The 17,642-nt window shown below is 40.5% G+C and overlaps 1 protein-coding gene across 1 annotated transcript in view; it reads left to right on the top strand.

The window, feature by feature from the left end:
• Positions 1-17,246, top strand: part of RBL1 (RB transcriptional corepressor like 1) — an 83,353-nt gene extending 66,107 nt beyond the window's left edge. Inside the window, exons 20-22 of the mRNA XM_079785019.1 lie at positions 12,641-12,789; positions 14,323-14,487; positions 15,951-17,246. Of these exons, the coding sequence (XP_079641145.1) occupies positions 12,641-12,789; positions 14,323-14,487; positions 15,951-16,121 (485 nt within the window). The 3' untranslated portion in view covers positions 16,122-17,246. The remainder of the gene's footprint in view (positions 1-12,640; positions 12,790-14,322; positions 14,488-15,950) is intronic.
• The last annotated feature ends 396 nt before the right edge of the window (positions 17,247-17,642 follow it).

The raw sequence follows: 17,642 nt of genomic DNA, 5'->3' as shown, positions 1-17,642 counted from the left end.
TGTGAAGCTCTTTAGCTGACCTTCAATTCTGAATGTCAGCTTGGCTGGGTAGAGTACCCTTGGTTGTAGGTTCTTGCTATTCATCACTTTGAATATTTCTTGCCACTCCCGTCTGGCCTGCATAGTTTCTGTTGAGAAATCAGCTGACAATCGTATGGGTGCTCCCTTGTAGGTAATTAACTGTTTTTCTCTTGATGCTTTTAATATTCTCTCTTTGTCTTTTGCTCTTGGCATTTTAATTTTGATGTGTCTTGGTGTGGTCCTCTTTGGATTCCTTTTGTTTGGGGTTCTGTGTGCTTCCTGGACTTCTAAGTCTATTTCTTTCACCAGGTGGGGGAAGTTTTCAGTCATTATTTCTTCAAATAGGTTTTCAGTATCTTGCTCTCTCTCTTCTTCTGGCACCCCCATAATTCTGATGTTGGTACGCTTGAAGTTGTCCCAGAGGCTTCTTACACTATCTTCAATTTTTTGGATTCTTTTTTCTTTTAGCTATTCCAGTTGAGTGGCTTTTGCTTCTTTGTATTTCACATCTTTGACTTGATTCTTGCGTTCCTCTAGTTTGCTGTTGGGTGTCTGTATAATATTTTTTATTTCAGTCAGTGTATGTTTCATTTCTAGTTGGTCCTTTTCCATATCCTCGAGAGTCTCTCTCATATCCTCGAGGGTCTTGCTAAATTTATCAGCTTTTTCTAGGAAATTCTTGAAAAACCTTATAACCGTGGTTTTGAACTCTATCTCCAGTCATTTGTTTTCCTCCATTTCTTTCGTTTGTGATCTGTTTCTTTGTCTCTGCATTTTAGCTGCTTCCCTGAGTTGGTAGGGTAGCTTTGTGTGCTAGGTGTCCTATATGGGCCAGTGGCTTGGCCTCCCCAGTTACTTGAGGTGGACACTCTTGGTGCACCCCTTTGTGGACTATGTGTACAGCCTTGTTGTAGTTAAGTCTTGATTGTTGTTGGTATCAGTGGGAGGAGTTGACCTCCAGGCCAATTGGCTGTGAGGATCAGCTGTGTCTACGCTGGGTGACAGCCTTATTTGACTAGACTTGCAAAATTGCAAAAGCCTCTGTGCTCAACTTGGATGGGGCGGAGTTTCAGGGTGGAGCCGACAGCCTTGGCTTCCCGTCAGCCCCACCCTATGAGGTTCCTGAGTCACAGTGTCCCTCAGTGTCACTCGGTACTTGCTGCAAGCACCTCTGAGAGAAAGGCGCCCTCGAGTTTCGCCGCTGCCAGACAGTCTAGTCTATCCCCCAATGAATCTGGATTCCCAGATTCTCGCCTGGAACTGGGATTCAGTGCAGTCGGAACTGGGGTTCAGCGCAGTCCGGACCTTTTGTCTCCTTCCCTCTAGGACAATCCAGCAGCACAGTCAACAGTCCGTCCTCTGCACGCATTCACATGCGCGTCTCTGGACCTCTGCCTTTCGCCACTCCCCTGAGTTTCCGCCTTACAGCCCAGATTCCCCCAGTATGATGCTGGGTCCCCAGGGTCTTGCCCAGAACTGGAGTTCAGTGCATTCGGAACTGTGGTTCAGTGCAGTCCGGAGCCTTTATCTCCTTCCCGCTAGAGAACGCCAGCCAGGCACTCAGCCGCCTCGTCCTCTCCAGCTCCGTCCTCTCCGCACACGCACGCCGGTGTCTCCGTACCTCAGGCTTTTACAGCTCCTCTGATTTTCCTTGTGGTTTTCTCTTTTCTTCTAGTTGTAGGATTTCCAGTCAGCCAGCTTTCCTGTGGTTCTGGATGATGTCCGTTTTGTCTTTTAGTTGTATTTTTGAAATTGATGTGCAAGGCTGCTGTTTAGGTGTTTAACTATGCCGCCATCTTGGTTTCTCCCTTTGTCGCCATTTTTATTCTTTATCCCTGTGTTCCTTCTTCGCTTCCTATTTCTTTTTCTTTTTTTCTTTTTTTTTACAGCAGAAGCTTTTGCATTTCTTGCATTGCTGGTTTGGTGGTAATAAACTCCTTTAGTCCTTTTTTGTCTGTGAAGCTCCTGATTTCACCTTCAATTTTGATTGATAGCCTTACTGGGTACAATATTCTTGGATTCAGACCCTTCCTTTGCATGACTTTGTATATTTCATTCTATTCCCTTCTGGCCTGATGTGTTTCTGTTGAGAAATCAGTCACTAGTCTGGTGGGGGTTCCTTTGTAGGTAACTTTCTGTCTCTCTCTGGCCGCTTTTAAGATTCTTACTGTCTTTGGTGTTTGCCAGTTTAATTATAATGTGCCTTGGTGTCAGTCTTTTGGGGTTCATTTTGCTTGGGACTCTGTGAGCTTCTTGGGTTTGTGTGGGGTTTTTCTTCCCTATATCAGGGAAGTTTTCTGTCATTATTTCTTCAAACAGGTTTTCTATTCCTTGCTCAGTTTCCTCTCCTTCGGGCACTCTGATTATGTGGATGTTGTTTTGTTTCGTGTTGTCCCAAAGTTCGCTTAGGCCCATGGTTGGCAAACTGCGGCTCACTAGCCACATGCTGCTCTTTGGCCCCTTGAGAGTGGCTCTTCCACAAAATACCACGGCCTGAGCAAGTCTATTTTGAGGAAATGGCGTTAGAAGAAGTTTAAGTTTAAAAAATTTGGCTCTCAAAAGAAATTTCAATCATTGTACTGTTGATATTTGGCTCTGTTGACTAATGAGTTTGCCGACCACTGCCTTAGGCTCTCCTCCTGCTTTTTAATTTGTTTTCTAGAAGCTGCTCTACTTGGGTATTTTTTCTTACCTTGTCTTATAGCTCACTGATGCTGTCCTCTGCTTCTTCTAGTCTACTCTTGATGCTTTCTATTGAGTTCTTTACAGCCGCGATGTCATTTTTCATTTCTTCTTGGTTCTTACACATATTATCGAATTTGTTTTCCATTCTTTTCATCCACCTTATGACCATTTATCTGAATTCTTTCTCTGACAGGTTGCTTGCCTCCATATCGTTTACTTCCTTTTCTGGTGATTCCTGCTTTTCTTTCACATGCGGGCTGTTTCTTTGTCTCCCCGTGATCTCTCTTCTCCGGGTGTCTGGTTATGTAGTTCTCTCTCTCCTGTGTTGATTTAAAGGCATAAAATACAATACAACAATGTACAACGCACAAAGCACTGAACACAAATGTATTCACAATATTAATAACCCCAAATAAAGATGACCACCAGAGAAAGGCGAATTAGAGGGTAGGAGAGAAAGAAGAAGGGAAGAAGAAAAAAAAAAGGAGTGCAAAAATGAAATTGGGAAAAGGAAAAAAAAGTAAGAGAGAAAATGAAGAGAATAAGAAAGAAGAGGGGAATAAACTATATATATGGGGAGAAAACTCCTATAGAACAGCCACTAATCCCAACAAATGCCAGCAAAAAGTACCTGGAGATGAATGCAAACTACAAACAACAACTAATATCAAGCGAGGCGAGGGAAAACAGTAGCAAAAAACAAACCAAAAAGAAAAAGCAAAACAGTCTCACAAGCAAGCATAAAAAGTCTATATAATCAACAATCAAGCAAACAACAACAAAAGGACAGAGAGGAAAAAAATTTTTTTTGAATAGTGAAGAAAGAGAAGAGAGTTGTGTATGGACTTGGAGCAGGGGATTGGAAATTAGATATATAAGTAGGGTGAAATTTTAACAGGGTGTAAATAGAAGGAATAGGGAAAATCTAAAGCAGGAATAGGGTCAGAGAAACAGGACAACAAAAGGGGAAAAGTGAGGAAGATAGTGATGGCATAAAGGTAAAGTTGAGATAGAGTAAAATGATTGTAAAGGAAAGATGAAAATAGAATGGAGAACACTAATCCCAAAGTAAAATAAAATGACACTTTTTTAAAATAAAGGTAATAAAAAGGTAATTAAAAAGGTAAAATCAAGTGAGGATAAAAGAAAAAAATTTAGTTTCTTAATTAAAAGATGAAGAAAAAATTTAAAAATTGTGCAGTAGTGAAGATCATTCACTTCCTCTACTGTTGTTTGGCACGCCTGTTTCCTAGCCAGGACAGTATTGAAGTTCCCTGCGTTCCACTGCTCCTCAGTGTTGTAAGCCAGTCCTCATTTTTAAGCAGGCAGTACGTTTTATATTCCTTTATTTGTGTTTACACAAGAGTCAATTTGTGATTCAACCCCTGGGTGGCAGTTTTTCTGGATTGACCTCCGGGTCTATAGGTCCTCTCTAGCTAGTGTTTAGATTTTGTTTTCCCTGTGGCACTTAATACCGATTTTGTGGGCTGGGTTGCCCCAGAGCTGGTTCTCTGTTGGTTATTCCCCGTTCTGATCCCCAGGTTCCAGAAAAACAACTTTCCCCTGCAGTCCCTTAGAGTTTCCCCAATTGGGTGATCCTATGTTATTGGGTTAGTAATCAGAAGCAAAGATTTAAGGAGGGGGAAAAAAAAAGGGAAAGAGCCAGAGTAAGTGTGCAAACTCCCAGGCTGTGCGCAAATCTATGCAGTCTTTTTCCCCTTGGGTCTAAGCAGCTGGCACACTTTTAAAATGTTTTGGCTGTCCCTTTGCGCCCAGATCAAAATGGGTTGCTTTTTAGAGTTCCCTTCTGTTAGCAGCTCTGTGGACCCCCTTCCACATTCACGAATTACACCAGCCCCAACAGCCACGGATTTTTCTAGGCACAGACTTCCCCAGGTTCTCCAGCTCCCACCGTGCACATTTCTCTCTCCTGCCGGGACCACAGACCTCACCTTATCCCAGGCGAAATCTGACCTTTCCATGAGGGAGTGTAGAGCTCCTCTGAATCTGCTTGCTTGCACCACTTTGGACTGGTGTTCTCGGGTTCACAGCTGTTCAGTGGGTGCCGTAGTTGTAGATTCCCTGGGCTTTTCAGATTTCCAATAACATCCACTTTCCCTTTCAAGATGGCACAGTCTCCGCATCCGAGCTAATCGCTCCGGAGGGGGAACTTAGCAGCAGTGGGGGCTGCCCAGTCAGGGAAGCCCCATCCAACAATCCCCCAGTCTCCTGGAGTATAGCTGTCCCTCAACTCACCAGTAAACACTCCCCGTGCGACCACACACTCTCCCTTTGTTTTCTCACTCACACACTATCTTGCAGTCTGCCTTCACTCCCTCAAAGAGGTTTTTTTTTTTTTAATTACATAAATATTTATCATTATGGTATCTACTAGGATCTGAACATTTAAGATCTTATTTTAAAATCCTTTAATAATAATGACCTATAATCTAATCCTATTTAAGGATACATTTGTTTTTTAATTTTTTAATTTTAGGGAGAGAGGAAGGGAAAGGGATAGAAAGAAAGAAACGTTGATTGGTTTGGCTGTCTCCTGCATGCCCCCTACTGGGGATGGAGCCCACAAATGGGCATGTGCCTTGGACTGGACCAGTGACCTTTTGATTCATGGGTCTGTGCCTAACCACTGAACCACACTTTTTACATAAATATATTATTCCTGAGCCTTTCTTTCTTTAAAAATTGATTAATTTATTTAGTTTTAGAGAAAGGAAGGGAGAGAGAAACATCTATTTGTTGTTCCACTTATTTATTTATTCATTGGTTGTTTCTTATATGTGCCCTGACTAGGAATTGAACCCACAACCTTGGCATATCCGGATGACACTCTAACCAACTGAGCTACCCAGCCATGGCCTGAACCTTTTCAAGACAATGAGAAGTATATTAGCAAACCTGTCCAAAAAAAAACATTGTATTTTGTTACAAATTTGGTGGTTTTTCTGCCCCTGCAAAGCCAGGCATCAACCCTGGCCGGGTGGCTCAGTTGGTTGGAGTGTGGCCGATGCTTCAAAAAGTTATGGATTCAATCTCCAGTCTGGGTTAATACGGGAGGCAACCAATCAGTGTTTCTCTCTCACATGGATATTCCTCTTTCTTTCTATCTCCCTCCCTTCCTCTAAGAAAAATCAGTAATAGCACATATCCTCAGGTGAGCATTCAAAACAAAACAAAAAAACATAAATATTAGAGATTAAATATGGGAAACAATGTGCTCTATGAGAATCAAAGTAACTGCCAGCAACTATCTGGGATACAGGACCAGTGAAGTTCAAGACTATATAAGTAAGCAAAAGGAGATACATCATGGTTTCTTTTTTCCTTTTCTTTACTTTAAATTTTTTTTTTATTGATTTAAGATAGTGGAAGGAAGAGGGAGAGTTTAAAACATCAATGATGAAAAAAAAAAACACTGAGCCACACCAGCCAGCTTTTTAATTTATTGATTGGAGTGGGGGAGAAGACGAGAGAGAAAAACATCAAGTTGCTGTTCCACTTATTTATACACTAGAGGCCCGGTGCACGAAATTTGTGCATGGCAGTGGGGTGTCCCTCAGCCCAGCCTGCACCCTCTCCAATCTGGGATCCCTCTCACAATCCAGGACTGCTGGCTCTCAACTGCTCGTTTGCCTGCCTTCCTGATTGATGCCTAACTGCTCCCCTGCCAGCCTGTTTGCCCCTAACTGCCCTCCCTGCAGGCCTGGTTCCCCCCAACTGCTCTCCCCTGCAGGCCTGGGTCCCTCCCAACTGTCCTTCCCTGCAGGCCTGGTCACCCCAAAATTCCCTCCTCTGCCAGCTTGGTCACCCCTAACTGCCCTCTCCTGCAGGCTTGATTGCCCCCAACTGCCCTCCCTTGCAGGCCTGGTACCTCCCAACTGCCCTCCCCTGCTGACCATCTTGTGGTGGCCATCTTATGTCCACATTGGGTCAGGATCTTTGACCACATGGGGGCAGCCATCTTGTGTGTTGGAATGATGGTCAATCTGCATATTACTCTTTTATTAGATAGGATAGAGGCCTGGTGCATGGGTGAGGGCTGGCTGGTTTGCCCTGAAGGGTGTCCCAGATCAGGGTGGGGGTTCCCTTGGGGCGTGGGGCGGCCTGAGCGAGGGGCCTGTGGTGGTTTGCAGGCCGGCCACACCCCCTGGCCACCCAAGCGGAGGCCCTGGTATCTGGGGTTTATTTATCTTCTACAATTGAAACTTTGTAGCCTGGAGCGGAGCCAAGCCTCCTGCTTGCTCCGTGTCAGCAGCCATTTCTGTTGGGACTTATGTATCTTCTATAATTGAAACTTGTAGCCTTAAGCAGAGGCCTGGGCAAGCCAGGGTGTGCGGAAAGCTTGGCTTCCTCCGTTGCCGGGGGCAACCCTAGCCTCCTGCTCTTTCCAGCTCTGTGGCTTCTACCATTTCTATTTGGGTTTATGTATCTTCTATCATTGAAACTTTGTAGCCTTAAGTGGAGGCCTGGGCCAGCAAGGGCAGGCGGAAAGCTTGGCTTCCTCCATTGCTGGGGAAACCCAAGCCTCCCTCCTGCTCTATGTGGCTGTAGCCATCTTGGTTAGGTTTATTTGCATATTCACTCCTGATTGGCTGGCGGGTGTGGTTTGTGGGTATAGCAGGGTGATGGTTAATTTGCATATTACTCTTTTATTAGATAGGATTCTTTGATTGATTCTTGTATGTGCCCTGACCGGGGATCAAACCCTCAACCTTGATATATCAGAATGACATGCTAACCAACTAAGCTTAATCTAAATAACACAAACTGGCCAGGGCGCCCCCCCGCCCCCTTTCCCATTTCAGTTAGGTCTTCGAAAATTTCTAAAGTCAAAGATCCATGCTAAAAAATTCAGCATGTCTTTCTGGAACTCTGCAGCTATTATCTTCAGTCTCCTAAGGGCTTGTCTCATTTCACATTTTAATTACTTGACAATGTCATATGATAATCCAAAAAAAAGACATTCCTCTTATTCATGGGGGCAGTAGGGTAAATTATGAAATCATAGTTTATTGGGCAAGGAAAATCATGTATCTTGAAATTGGGTTTCTTTAAGACTATATTTTCTATGATGGGTTAGGAAAAATTAACTTATACTGATTGAAATAAGAAACATATCCTCATTTTTCAACTGTTGGCTATAGATAGTGAATTTAGCCTAATCAGGTCTCTTCCTGCCCAGAGATACTATAAATCCAAGAAGAAAAAAATTCAGTGTGACTAGAATACTAACCAGCATAGTCTGCCAATATTCTAATTTAGAGTCCTTTGGCAGTTGGAACAGTGAAGAAATCCTTAGGAAGTCACTGCTCTCACGTGACAGGAAAAGGTCTGGAGCCTAAATATTTGCAGTCTCACATTTCACACAATTAGTGGTACTAGGGAGGAGTTCCTGACTGAAAGGAATGAGGCAAGAATTGGAGCCCTTGGAAATCTGAGAAGTCAGAGACAGGGCATGAAGAATAGTAAAAGCAAAATGTCACAGACTGAGTACTGTGAAAAAGGAAAAACTGAGACCACTCTTCCAGTGTCTGGTTTGCATCAGTAATTCCACAAATTCTGATATGTTCAGAGCCTCCTGGGATAAACCTTTGCTTTATTAGGGATTATTTAGTTAGTACCAATAGTACTTTAGCTTTAGCTATAATTCTCAGAGTTTTACCTCTTCACAGAAGAGCCGAAAAGCATTTCTTTCTGAAACAGATGTTTAACGAATTGCTTTCTTTTTTTAAAAATTCATTTTAGAGAGAGAAAAACATCGATTTGCCCCACTTATTTATTCATTCTATGGTTGCTTTTTGTATGTGCCCGGAACTGCAACCTTGGCATTTTGGGACAATGCTCTAACCAACTGAGCTACCTGGCCCGGGTCCACAGGCTTTCTATATGAAGGCTTTATCAAACACAAACTGAGATATGACTTGACAGAAATCAAGAGTCAATTGTGTGTCTGAAATTCTAAGGTTATTAAATATTGACAGATAATCTATTGGTACTGAGTTGGCACAGGGCTTAGAAACAAGAGATTAAATTCAAGATTTAATTAAAGTCATGTGTTTACTCAATTGAAGATTACCCTCTCAGACACTCTGATGCTTCTCATCCACTAACCACTGACCACATGATCACAGAAAGTGACCACAACATTATTTGTAGAAAACTTTTCATGTAGTAGAATGACTCACTTTCTTGAAAAGATGCTGTTGTGATCTGCAGTCCTTGTATGTTCTGCTGTAGCTGATTCTGCATTGTGATGATCTTCTCCTTGGTGATGGAGACAATGGGACAACTTTGCACAACTGTCTATTCATCAAATATAGGAAAACAGGAAACAGACTTAGCAATAGCACAATACAGCTCATTTCTAGAGTCTCTGCTGCTCATTTCATCAGCCTCTGCTAGAGAAATGTATCTGAAGATGACAACCCCCAAGAATGAAATGAGAGAAAATGCCATGATTCTAGAATCTCACTTAATAATTTTATTGCATAGAAATTCATTCCTGAGACATAGTTCTTTCACAGAGTGGAGGAACTTCCTGCCTTCATTCTATTTCTCCAACCTCTGTGTGAACCACACTATCACCTGGTTTAAGGCAATCTTATAGGAAAGGTAGGTTTTATACAGAAAAAAAAAGTATCTTCAAATTTTGAAAAGACCACCACATGGGGATGAAAAATACAGCCTAGGGAATACAATCAATAATCCTATATAATAAAAGATTAATATGCAAATTGTCCCCTCAGGAGTTAGACCAGAGTTTGATCGCTCACTATAATGTGCGAGGGGTGGCGTGGAACATGGCGGGCAACCAACGGTGGCGGTGGGGTGCAAAGGGAACAAGGGAAAGGGGAGACCGGGAGGCAGGGAACCACGCAGTGGCAGTGTGCAGGCGGTGAGGGAAGGAGAAGGCAGGGAGGTGGGGAACCTGATCAGCCCTGATTGCCGGCCAGGCCTAGGGACCCTACCCATGCATGAATTTTGTGCACTGGGCCTCTAGTATTGTAATAACTATGTATGGTGTAAGGTGGGTACTAAAATTATTGGGGGGAGTCATTTCATAGGTTATATAAATGTCTAATCACTATGCTATGCACTTGAAACTAAATTTTCAACTGTAATTGAAAATTTTTGTTTTTTATTTAAATGTTCATTGGTTCATTTCACAAACATATTACCATGTGTCTCTAATTATATTAGGCAGAAGTTCCCTCCTACCCTCTGAGGGGAAATAGATTTGTAATAGTAATAGCACCAGTCAGGCAAACCTTTGATCTCATTCTCTCTCCCAATCTTAATGTATATGTGGTTAGATAGTCACCAGGCCCACTAAGGCTTTAATTTCAGAGTGCCAGTGTCCTTAAAGAGGCTATAAGGCAGAGTCTTTCTTCTGCATAAAGGATAACTGACATTTTGTTTTCTTTCTTTTAAATGGGAAAAAAATAAAAAACTAAGTAAAATCATGTTTAGTTAGAATTCAAGGTGCCAGACTTTTTTTTTCATTCTATATGTGTTTTTTTCTTTATTGATCAAGGTATTACATATGTATCCTTATCCCCCCCTTGCCCCCATACCCCTCATGCCCCCACTCATGCCCTCACCCCCCTGGTGTTTGTGTTCATTGGTTATGCTTTTACGCATGCATACAAGTCCTTTGGTTTATCTCTCCCCCTTAGCCCCACCCTCCCCTACCTTCCCTCTGAGGTTTGACGGTCTGATCAATGCTTCTCTGTCTCTGGATCTGTTTTTGTGCATCAGTTTATGTTGTTCATTATATTCCACAAATGAGTGAGATGTGATATTTATCTTTGACTGACTTATTTCGCTTAGCATAATGCTCTCCAAGTCCATCCATGATGTTGCAAATGGTAGGAGTTCCTTCCTTTTTACACCAGCATAGTATTCCATTGTGTAGATGTACCACAGTTTTTTAATCCACTCATCTGCTGATAAAGGTGGCAGACTTTTAAATGTTTGGTTCCTTCAAACTTAGTATAGCCCCTTATCTTATGTAAACATTAACAACTGGAATTGGGATGACAGAAATATGATGACTATATAGACTCTGCCTCCAGAAATTTCTAATCCAAGAACATTAAATAATTTTAATTGATCCATGAGAATACCATAACCTGCAATAACTATTACCCAGTATACCTTGGAACATTGTTCCCCAGGATGGTAATAAGTATTATGGGGAAGAGGGACTGTGCATTAAAAAAAAAAATTGATAAGTATGGAATTAAAGTGAACATGTGTGTTTTCCCAACTGAAAAAATTCTCAAAGCCTTTAATATACTAATATGTATTCTGAATTTCCAAGATGAGGATATAATATGCAGCATTTCCTCTACTTATTTGACCACATAGCTTTTTACCCCCTATTAAGATATTTCAAAAATAGCAAGAGTGCAAAAAAGGAAGAAGATAACAAGAGTGAAAAAGACATCCAAATTGGGACTCAGATGCCTATATCCCTGGGCTGCTTGGCCTATGGACCATATTTGAGTTTACTGGTTTTCCTAAGGTGGAAGCATGCGTCTATCCATGTTCTCAGTGTTTGCAGGCCAGTGTACTAAGAATGAGAACTTTTTTCTATATGCTGCATTATTTTTTTTAATATATTTTATTGATATTTTTACAGAGAGGAAGGGAGAGAGAGAGTTAGAAACATCGATGAGAGAGAAACATTGACCAGCTGCCTCCTGCACGCCCCCCACTGGGGATGTGCCCGCAACCAACTCACGTGCCCTTGACCGGGAATCGAACCCGGGACCCTTGAGTCCGCAGGCCGACGCTCTATCCACTGAGCCAAACCGGTTTTGGCTATATGCTGCATTATTTTTAATTGCCAGTGGTTTTCTTAACTCCTATAAGCAGATGACTTGTGTATGTACAAGTAAACAATGGTTTGTAATACTCTTCCCCCAAAAGAGTAAAGGTTTGCCTGTTGTCACAAGCTATCTCAGAGTTACACCAATAAATAGAAAAGTACCTTGGGGCAAGCTTTCATTTTACAACTAAGGATGCTAGCTATAAACTGAGCACTAAAGTTGCTGTTGTATATGGGAAAGTTGGCTCTTTGAACACCTGTCACCTGCCGTGTATCTGCACAAAAATAAACACAAGCAATTTATCATGCTTCTTAATTTATGAGGATATGCCTTACCTTTTAGAGTCTTCCACTCTGCAATATGAATATATGCAGGCCCTTTAGCTAAACCCCAACCCAAGGCTAGTGCTCCTCTAAGGACCACCAGTGACAGTGAGCTCAGACAGTTGGTTAGAGCATCATCGTAATACATCCAGGTTGTAGGTTCTATCCCTGGTCAGGGCACATACAAGAATCAACCAGTGAATGCATAAATAAGTGGAACAACCAAACATCATAAATTGCTTGATGTTTCTCTCTCTTAAATCAATAAAATTTTTTAATGTGTTTTATTGATTTCAGAGAGAAGAAGGGAGAGGGAGAGAGGGATAAAACATCAATGGTGAGAAATATTGATCAGTTGTTTCCTGTACGCTCCACCCTAGGGATCAATCCTGCAACCCAGGCATGTGCCCTGACCACGAATTGAACCGTGGCCCCCTGGTTCATGGGTCACGCTCAACCACTAAGTCACACCAGCTGGGCTCAAATCAATAAATTTTTTTTTTTAATTTTGTTAAGGTATCAAAAGAAAAAGGCATCTGGAGAAAAGAGTACCTACCGCCTTAAGTTTACATGTTTGTATTTCTCAAGATTTTAATTTATGCATAATATTTGTAGATTTCTGAACCTTTTCTGAAAACATTGATTGCTTTACATAAAGATTTATTTATCTGATATTTTTATGTTGTAGAGTTATAATTTAAATAATTGACTTACATATTAAAGTAGTATATCTATTACAACACTGAATTCTTTTAACAGAGTTGGAAGATGTTACAAAAACACCTGATTGTTCCAGTGCATCAGTGAGAGAGGAAAGGGGCGATCTTATCAAATTTTACAATACAGTATATGTAGGAAGAGTGAAGTCATTTGCATTGAAATATGACTTGTCAAATCAGGACCATATGGTATGTTTTATATTTTATGGCTTTATTAATATCATAGTCATAGTTAGATTTTTATGAGTTTATTTTGCTAGGTAAGTGTTTCAGTGTTAAAGCCTCACTGATGTATTATATAGGACAAAATATACTAGTAATCACAAAGTGATTAAGGCTATGATACAGCAGAGACCAGAGGAAATCATGGAAATTTAATCCATATTATCATTATGTTGCTAGAAATTATGTATACATATGGGCAAGGACTAGATGGAAACAGAAAAAAAATGTTTAATATGTTTTTATTGATTTCAGAGAGGAAGGGAGAAGGAGAGAGAGAGATAGAAACATCAGTGATGAGAATCATTGATCATCTGCCTCCTGCACGCCCCCTACTGGGGATCGAACCCCCAACCCGGGCACGTGCCCTTGACCAGAATCGAACCCAGGACTCTGCAGTCCTCAGGCCAACACTCTATTAACTGAGCCAAACTGCCTAGGGCAAAATAAAAAAAATTTTAATCTGGTAATTGTTCTCTTGTTTTTTATTTCTATTGTTATATTTATGAAATAAATGTGTTTTGCAAAATAAAGAGAAAAGGATATAGGTAGGCCTGAATTATAAATAGAGGCAGTGCTAAGAAATTTTTATGCAAATCCTAGCTTTAGCAGTCCAACCAGTTTGTGAAAGTAGTATTACCAGTATAAAAACCAAGTTGATTCCCAATAGATCAGACTTTAGTTTTAAGAAAGGGGGACATGGTAGAAGCTATAACCCAGCCAGTAGCCACATACATTTATCTGTGTGTCTCTTTCCATTTCTGTTCTTGTTCCTTCCAAGGAATATGCTCTCTATCTGTCCTCAGAGGCCATGACTACTCATCCTACTCCATCAGTTCTAGCTCCCATCATATGCTATGCTTTTGAATATCTCTATTGTCAGCCAATTGCAAATAATTTTATTAGCTTCAAGATGAAAATGAATAATAATTACGGAGCCATCTTTATTCTTGAGAAGGAAACATTGTAACAAATATTAAAGAAAAGTACAGACTCTGCTCACCAAACTTTTTTTTCTAACTCCATTTCTAAATCTTTTGTGTTTTATTATAAAGTTTTAACGTTTCATTAACAGATTTGTTCTATGTTGAACTGAGCCTGCTGGCTCATAGAATTCTCCGCCTCTCTTTTATGCTCTCTGCTATTGCTTTAGCTGTGGGTATGTGTGTGTTGAGAGAGATTTTTTTGTTATAAGTATTGATTAGGACATTGATTATTTTTTTGCCCCTACTTTCTGAGAATGGATGTGGGGTGTCTTACCCAGAATTCTTCAGTTTCCTGAAAGATCCAGGAAAATGAATTTTAGTTTCTCTCTTAGTAATTGTTGAAAAATAAGGGGTAATGGACCATTCATTTCTTTGCTTTTTTTCATCCATAAATAAGTTCTTACAATATAGCTGACTCCCACCTAGGAGATGCCAATAAGAATAAAAATATGATGGAATTCCAGAAAGAAAGAAAACTTTTATCTTAAAACAACTTACTTTTGGGTTATTTCAGATGGAAGCTCCACCACTCTCTCCTTTTCCACATATTAAGCAACAGCCCGGCTCACCACGACGAATTTCCCAACAGCACTCTGTTTATGTTTCCCCACACAAGAATGGGTCAGGCCTTACGCCAAGGACAGCTCTGCTGTATAAGTTCAACGGCAGCCCTTCTAAGGTAACGTACACACAAATTTTACTCCAGAACAACTTATGTACATTTGTTAAAAATTGGATTTCACATTACCAGTTAGTAATTTTTAATCTGCTCTCTGTGTTTTGAATAGTTACTACTCATAAATATGAACTGTTACTATGGCAAATTTTCTGTGATCAAGAGCATTGTATTCAGTTGAGGTAGTTTAATCCATTGCTATTGACATGGTATTGGAGGAGTTCAGTGCAAGAGTCTAGTGTGTCTTCCTGCTCAAGCTTAATCTTGAGAAGTAATGCAAAACCTGTTAGTGGTCAGATATAGGGAACATTAAGTTTAAAGAAAGGCCTTGAAAGTGAAAGCTCACTTGGTGGATGACAACAAGGATAGTAAAGAGTCTAAAAAGAGGCCTCTTTTTACACCGATAGCTCTGTTATCTATCTTTATCCTGTACCATGATGAAGATGTGACTGGGACATGATTGCTGTTTTTTTATATTTGAAGGGCTACCAAGGAGATATGTTCAGTATGTCTCCAGAAGCCAAAATCACTGCCAACTGGAAAAAATTGTACTGGGACAGATTGTAACTCAATCCAAATACAAGGGCAGCTCCTTAACTCATGACTTTCTCATTCAGTTCCACAAACATCTGTTGAGTTTTTACTATACTTAGCAAACAAAACACTGAGATAGAGCACCTCACAGATTTGCATTTCCTCTTCATAGAAGTCAATTTCCTATAAGGATGTTTAGAAGATGCATGAAATCAAAGATGGCACCAATTGATTTCTAAGGCAATGATTTCAAAACATGGGTCCGGATCACCTGGGGAGCTTGTTGAAGACAGGATGCCTGTCCCATAGACCTACTGAGTCACAAAACTCTGGCCTTTAGCTCTACACAATTGTGATGCGCAGTTTTTAGGAAACACTTCTGTAAGGCCTTGCTACTGAGAGTATGGATTACAGACCAGCAACATCAGCATCACTTTGGGAGCATTTTTAAAATGCAGACTCAGGCCTCACACTAGCCTTACTGAATCTGAGTCTGTATTTTTAACAAGATCCCAGATGATTAGTAGGTACATTAAAATTTCAAAAGCATTGTTCTAAGGAGGACCTCAAACTTTAGGGAGCATCAGAATCAACTGGAGGGGTGAAACAGATTGCTAGGCCCCAGCCCCAACATTTGAGTCAGTAGGTGTAGGATGAGGCATGAGAGTTTGCATTTCTAATACATTGCTAGATGCTTCTGCTGCATCTGTTCTATGTTCACACTGGGAACTACTGCTATAAGGTAAATTCATTTTTTAAAAAAACTCCTGAAAAGATTAGTTCTAATTACCCTTATTTAGTTAGCCTTGATTTAAAAAAAAATAATCTGTACCCCAGCAGAATAGAGGGCAGGAAAAAGCAGTTAGCTTAGTACTTTGGTGCTATTTCCCTTTTTTCCCCTTTGCTCATGCGTGTCCTCTATTTTTGCACAGAGTTTGAAAGATATCAACAACATGATAAGGGAAGGTGAACAAAGAACCAAGAAGCGAGCAATAGCCATTGATGGTGATGCAGAATCACCTGCCAAACGCCTCTGTCAAGAAAATGATGATGTTTTACTTAAAAGACTACAAGATGTTGTCAGTGAAAGAGCAAACCATTAGTGCCTTTCCTGTTTTTGTGATAAAAGCACTTTCAGGTTGTTTTGCATAAAGTTGGGGCTCTATCCTTCAGAACTTTCAACCTTGTATATGGTAAATATCACTGAATTATAAGAAAAATTACACGGAAATTATACGCTCTTTTTTTTTTTTTTTAACATTCATGCAAAATGTAGTTGACAAAGATGTATTTTGAGTTGAATTAGAAAGGAATGTTTTTGCCCTAGCTGATTTGGCTCAGTGGATAGAGTGTTGGCCTGGGGACTGAAGGGTCATGGGTTCGATTCCAGTCAAGGGCACATGCCTCATTTTCAAGCTTGATCCCCAATTGATGTATCTCTTTCATATCCATATTTCTCTCTCTGACTCTCTCCCTCCCTTCTACTCTCTCTAAAAATCAATGGAAAAATATCCTTGGGTGAGGATCAACAACAAAAAGGAAAGAAATGAATGTTTTAAGTGCCTTTACACATATTAATAGTCCTAGAATTTTTTTAATGTTTGTTCTTTGGGTTAGTTTTTAAGATGAAGTAAGGAGAAATCTAATTTTTTAGCTTTTTAAAATAATTAAATGTCTCCTCCTGTGCTTTGTAATATGAGGATCAGTAGTCTATTTTTGGTAAAAGTGCTTTGAAATATTTGTGTCCTCAATTTCATATTGAGTAGGGGTTGATTCCCATTGCAGTTGGGCCAGAGGATATTGCACCAGCCTGTTTCTGATGCACTGTGGTAACTCCACATCCAGTGCCACTGCTATTCTCGGTTCTCTAGATCACTTCCTCTCCTTGAGCATAAACAGATTTAACCTGAGCCCATGCATTACCCACACTTCTTGCTTTCCAACCCTAAGCCCTCTTAGCCTGGTGTCACAACCTAATGAAAAGGGTCTTGCTCCTTTTCTAAAACTACTCTTATTTTGCTTCTGAACCAATAATTTAACTATATATGATTATATTATATCATGTAATTCTCAAAACAGAAAGCTGCTTCTCAAACCAGTAAAATAAAATGCAGACAAGAGTTTTTAGAAACTAAATTTCCTATTTAGTGAGTTAGCACCCTGATAATGTGTGAAATACTATTTTTGAAGTCATCATAAGATGAGTCATTCTCATTGTCTAATTGATTCCCTAATAGTTAAATCTTTTTTTTTAAGATTTTTTATTTTTTATTTTAGAGAGGCGGCGGAGGGGGTGGGGGGGCGGGGACGGAAGAGAGACAGAGAGTGAAAGAGAAGCAATGATGTGAGTGAAACATTCATGGACTGCCTCCTGCATGTCTCCTACCTGGGATTAAGCCCTCAACCCAGGCATGTGCCCTAATTGGAAATTGAAGCTACCAACCATCTGAGCCACACCAGCCTGAGCTAGTTGAACCTTTTTCTAAACCACATTAATATCCTTTCATACCTTATACTAGGTGTACCAGTTAATAATGCTGATTTTTTTCAATAGATGGAGTTACACATATGTTGCTATATATGCGATTTGATATGTTTGCTATTTTGTTGTATTGACAGCAAGC

The sequence above is a fragment of the Cnephaeus nilssonii genome (genome assembly GCF_951640355.1).
Source record: "Cnephaeus nilssonii genome assembly, chromosome: 11".
In the NCBI taxonomy this organism is placed as follows: Eukaryota; Metazoa; Chordata; class Mammalia; order Chiroptera; family Vespertilionidae; genus Cnephaeus; species Cnephaeus nilssonii.
This window is presented reverse-complemented; position numbering and strand designations above follow the sequence as displayed.